Source organism: Trichechus manatus, unplaced genomic scaffold (assembly GCF_000243295.1).
Source record: "Trichechus manatus latirostris isolate Lorelei unplaced genomic scaffold, TriManLat1.0 scaffold00059, whole genome shotgun sequence".
Classification (NCBI taxonomy): Eukaryota; Metazoa; Chordata; class Mammalia; order Sirenia; family Trichechidae; genus Trichechus; species Trichechus manatus.
The window spans coordinates 11698546-11704386 of NW_004443995.1; the positions used below are offsets into that span (position 1 = coordinate 11698546).

The 5841-nt window shown below is 39.8% G+C and overlaps 1 protein-coding gene across 5 annotated transcripts in view; it reads left to right on the forward strand.

Moving 5' to 3' along the window:
* The first annotated feature begins 437 nt into the window (after positions 1-437).
* The window catches only part of SLC10A7 (solute carrier family 10 member 7), a 334202-nt gene continuing 328798 nt past the window's right edge, over positions 438-5841 (forward strand). For all 5 annotated transcript variants that reach the window (XR_002824499.1, XM_004378843.2, XM_023733574.1 and 2 more), the window contains exon 1: positions 438-903. Coding sequence is in view for 4 of the 5 variants with exons in the window: in XM_004378843.2 (XP_004378900.1) it covers positions 804-903 (100 nt within the window). In the remaining variant the exon portion in view is untranslated. The remainder of the gene's footprint in view (positions 904-5841) is intronic.

Genomic DNA, 5841 nt, shown 5'->3' on the forward strand with positions numbered 1-5841 from the left:
GAGGAACGCTGTGACCCGTTGACAGCCAAGCTCGTCTAACTTCTGCAGCTCCAGCCCGGAACCCGGAGGCGGAGAGTGGCCTCCCCCTCTCCCCGCGCACACGTCAACGCCGGCGTCGGGGAAGCGTCGTAATGCCTCGAAGAAGCGCGGTAGACAAAAAAAAAAAAAACTGCATCCCGCCGCCGCTGCTGAGGTCAGAGAAATCTTTACCCCAGCCGCACGGCAGTTCTTTCTGTAGGCTATGACGGAGCCCCAAGCGAGGCTCTCCGTGGATATGCTCCAGAAGCGCGGGCCGCTGTTCCTAAAGGTTTGTTGGAGCGGGACTCTCAATGACGCTGGGTGGCTGTGGCGCCTTATTCTGCTTCCCGCGCCTGTTGCGCCTTAAAGCTCCGTAAGTCTTGGCGGCAGCAGATCTGTCCGGCCTACCATGTGACCTGCCTCCCTGCCCCGATCGCCCGCTCCTGCAGGCCTGGCACAAGTCCCCTGTTCAGAGTATCTGCGCTTGGAAACCCGCTGCCAGAGCTGCTGTGGATCCCGCCTGTTGCGCATTTATTAGAAGTAGAGTGGTAGTGATGGCGGCGCTCGGTGAGACTTTCCTGTCACTGGATACTACTACTCCCAGCCCTCCTCAAAGCCGCCTGAGCAAACCCCTTGTCTTTAGTTTACAAGCAGCAATTTGACTTGCTCTGCTGCATGTCAGGAGGGACCGAGGAAAGTGTGGAGACGCCCCGGGGATTAAGCGATCGCAGTTTGAAAAGAAAAAAAGCCAAACAAATAAACAAAACCCACCCACCCTAACAAACATGGGGCTGCTGGAGAGAATGAGGAAAGAATGGTTCATGTTCGGAATAGTGCTCGCGATCGCCGGAGCTAAACTGGAGCCGTCTGTGGGGATGAATGGAGGTAAGTGCTGCTCCTTGCCACGCTCCACTGCGATGCCTACTTCAGGACTAATTTGTGAGTCTGGAAAAGAGGGGTAACAGTAATTGGGAAGTCCCTGCTTTTTAGGGGCAGTGAGCAGCCCAGGGTCCCCTTTGGCCCTGTTGCTGATTTTTTAAATTTGCTAACCCCAGCAAGGACTTGTATTTAAGAATGGGGCAAAAGAATTTGAGCGCAGGTTGTGTTTTCCGCGAACAATCAATGACTATCCCTCAGTGTCAAGGAGTGAGGTTACAGAGACTGAAACTTATTCCTCTTGCCTTCAAAGTAGCATCCTACCCCAAGGGACCGTAGGTTGCCAGGAGTCCCTTGTCTATCTTGAGGTGGAGATCATTACTTAGTCTATTACGAATCTCTCAAGTTAAAAAAAAAAAAGCGGGGGGGGGGGAGAAAAATTTAAAAGGACCCACCTCCACCCCGACCCCCAAGCACAGGTTTTTGTGGCCCACATGTTAAGAGAGTGATGGTTTTTTGCAGTTGCTGCCGCTCCAGAAACTCCCAAGCCGACTGACACGTTGCACATTTCATTACAGCACACTACTTCCGTGTGCTACCCTTGCAGTCTAACAGATACAGGCTGTGTTAGACTTTGTGTAGTGTGTATTTTGGCGAGGAAATGTAGGCGTGCTAAAACATACTCAGATCTCTGAATAGAGGGAGTCTTGTAATGTGGGGGTGGGCATTGGTGAAAACAAACTGGAAATAGCATTAACCCTTTATGCTCCCCCCCACTTCCCCTTATACAATTGTTTCTTAAATTCATTAGCCTTTTTGACCTTTTTTGTCAGTTAAGCTTATTGATAGGTTTAATACATAAGTCAACCCCGGGCAAATAAGGACAGAAGTGAGCACACAAAATCTTATGATAGGAAATGCTCACGAGGGTAATTAAAGTTATTTGAACTTAAAAAAAAGAAAATCATTTTATGAATGTGTTTTTTATATTTGTACTCTTTTGCTAAAACATGATGGAAATGAATGAAATGATCTCTCAGGAGAACAGTTCCTCCCCTTTAGAAATAACTTCTGGAATATTTTAAAAAGATTTGAACAAAGATTGTGGAGATCAAAGCTTTTTTTGTTTGTTTTTAACCAGTTTTTTCTATATTGAGTACAAAATGTGTACAGTGTTTAACTGTAAGAAAAAAAGCTGTTATTCCTCGCTCTAAAGATACCAGTTTCTTCTTTGACATAGCTTCTCTGTGACATGTGAATGCTGGTGCTTCAGGTTCTGTAAAATGAGGATCCTCTGTCCCAGGACACTAACTTGATAGTAAGAATTAAAGTTTTAAAGAGGGTCTTTGTGGTGATCGATCTGGAATGCACACTTCAGTACTTGTAACTTATAGTTTTAGGTCTCTTATTTGCGGTTTTAAGGTGAAATTTATAGGTCATGTATGATCTTTAAGTTTAAATCTGTAGATGCTAGTTTTGGTAAAATACCTTTTATCTTATATTCTCAGAATGTTTTGTCGGGAGAAGGGTTGTTGAGCCCTGAATCATTTCTCTAGGGCTTCATCCTCAGTGGTGGGTATGAGATGGATTCTGTAATCTTTTATGTTCTCCTTGACTGTTTATTGAACTTTTTGGTACGTTATTGTATCTTAGAAATATGTTTCCCATTTTCACTAGTCCTTATGCCATTAATATAGGATAATTCCTTTCCTTATTTGGTTGTAAAGGAGTAGAATATAAGAGCTGAAGGGGACCTTAAAAGTATTTTAGTTCAACATGCTTCTTTTACCGTTGAAGATACAAAGGTCTGAAGTGAGTCAACTCACTCTAAATTAAGTTAGCTACCTTAGGGAAGAGGACGGACTAGTGACCAGGGCATCTCCTTAGTTTATACCAGTTGCAAAATCCACAGTAATTGTCCTAGAAAAATTAATTAAAGATGAATAACCATTATAAAGAAGGGCTCTATGTAATAAGGCAATTTCCATGCCTTGACTCTTAGCCTAAAGGAGCAGAGCAAATTCAACTAATATTACACAACAATGTATTACATATATTTCTTTGATATCCGTCTCCATGTATAAAAGTTATGTTCTCTAAAACCAAAAGTTAAATAAACGAGTAATTGTTTGGGATTTCCTATGTAGGCTGTCATGCTAAGTTCTTAACTCTGCTGTTGAGGTTTTTAATGAACCTCCCCACCTGTAAAACCTCTTAGAAACAAACCTGCAAGTAGTATCAAATAATACTTTCACTCCATTAGCTAAAACAACAAAAATCTATGAACAAGAAGAGGAATGGCTACTGAAAATGTTTTCATCATCTTCTGCCCTTAAGGTCTTATTTATGGCTCCATAAACTGGGCAGGGTAGCCCTGGTGGCACAGTGGTTAAAGCGCCTGGCTGCTAACCAGGTTGGCAGTTCAGTCCCACCATCGATTCCTCCAGCCATCCCACCAGCTACTCTGTGGGAGAAAGATTTGGCAGTCTGCTTCTGTAAAGATTTATAGCCTTGGATTTACAGCCTTGGAAACCCATGGGGCAGTTCTACTCTGTCCTATAGGGTCTATAGGAGTTGGAATCGACTTCAGGGCAGTGGGTTTTGTTTGGTTGTTGTATACACTGAACATATGATTTTAAATCTATTCAGTAGAACAATTTTTGAGACATTCTTCTGAATGGGAAAAGTTTTAATAGTCTTCAATTCATTGTTAAGATACTCTCTTCACCTTTACTTGGATTAATACCTTAAGGATTATACTTTTTTTTTTATTAAAGTGTAAGATCTTTATACTTACAGTGTCACATCTATGACCTGATTTCACTTAAAAAAATCTTTACAGCCAACTGGTGAGCTAAGTATAGCACAAAATTTATAGATGTGCAAACTCTTAAAATTCGAGAAGCTGAATGGCTTTCCAAATGGGAAGAAGTATAATAACAGATATTAAACCAAAAAAACCAAACCAGTTGCTGATATTAGCCTAGATAATTCAATTTTTAGTTCACCTTTCTTTTTACTCAGCTATATTTCATTTTTAAATATATAGAAGACGGTTGAAAGTAAAAAGTAGGTATTTAGGTAAATTCTGAGGTGTAGATAATCTATTCCATTGCAGCCACAGGAAGCCCAGAGCTATGCACACCATCAGGTTTGCCAGAGTTCAACATTGTGCTGTTCATTCTCTGAAAGAGAAAGTTTGCTTCTTTGGAAGTACAGAGTAAGCTCCTTTGTACCTGCGTCTTAAATTATTGCTATCAATAAGACATTAATCCTAAAAAGGAAACTGCTTCATTTTTCCATTTATAAAAACATAACTAGAAACATGCTTTAAGCTTAAGTATATTAACATGAATATCTTAGATTAGGTTTAGAAGCAAAATTTACTTTGGCAACGAGCAGATTTTGTGAAATAGTGATAGTTCTTTGCATTCTTAAGCATTGTAAAACATTTTCTTTTTTCCCCCATTGAAAAGCATGAGATGGCCTTTGGAGCTCAAAATTCACTGCTTTTATGGCAGTTTTTCTTTTGATTGTGCTACTCCATTCTGTTTTCACTGATCAATAATTTTTTATTTTGTTTAAAGCAAAACCATCCCAGTAAAAACTTACATTTCCACTTTGAGCTTTATAGCTACCTTAAGATCTGAATATGATTATTTTGGTAACTTGGAGGATATAGTCATTAACTTTTGGGGGGAGTAAATATAATTTTCATATCTTGGTTTCAATTCTCAACTCTGCCAATATTTACCAAGGCTTTATTTCCAGCCCTAGACGCGACTTCTGGTTTCACATTCCCAACTTGGGCAATTTGTTAGCATCTGAGTTGATCATGTCTTAAACGGACCTTCATTGTCTCCAAATCAGAATTAGTTTCTCTTTCCCCTTTACAGGCACATTGTAGGTACCCTTGGAATATCCTCACCATGTCCTTTTCATGTATTAGAGTTATTTAGGTGTGCATCTAATACAAAAGACAGTACCCTGACTCTAGAATTTAAAACATTTAAAGTCAGGAAACATTTCACTGAATTATGCCATTAGTTAATAGTTATCATGTTTATTTATATATGTGTGTGGAGCCTGGAAAAGCTAGCTTCTTAAAAAGTGCAGTTGTTGGCCAACTAAGGTAGATGCTGTAGCTACTGCAAAGAAGCTTGCAATCTAAGTAAAAGCCATGTGCTTGCTGTGGAGATTACCTTTGAACATATCCTTAGCTCTCACTTGCAACCATATTGCTAACTCTAAAGCCTATTATATAGAATTCCTGGAAGCACTATTGGGGACATACTGTTGACAAACAAGCATAAGGTCTCTAAGAAGCAGGGAATTGGAGGGAAACAATGAAAATATTAAGTTAAAAAAAAAAACAAAAACCCAGGGTATTTTAAATTTATTTGAGGCATCTGCTTCCACAACAAACCAGGTTCCTTTGACTTTAAAATCTGCTCCTGAATTGAGGGAATATCGCTTTTAGGTGTGAGCTGCTGAGGCCGATTCATTCATGGGTATAAAAATAATGTACCTCATTTTTTTTTTTTCTTTTTCTTTCTTTTTTTTTTTAATATTTTATTGTACTTCAGGTGAAGGCTTACAGAACAAATAGTTTCTCATGAAACAGTAGTACACATTTTGTTTTATGACATTGGTTAACAACCCCATAACGTATTAACCCTCTAACTTCTTAAACTTTTTTTTGGGTGAAAATACACATAGCCAAAGATACACCATTTCAAAAATTTCAACGTACACAGTTCGGTGACATTGACTACGCTCTTCCAATTGTGCTGTTATTCTCACTTAAGATGAAGGCTTACAGAACAAAATAGTTTCTCATTTAACACTTACTACAAATGTTGCCCTATGACAATGGTTAACAATCTCACAACACATCAACAATATCCTTACTCAACCTTGGGTTCCCTATCACCAGCTTCCTTGTCC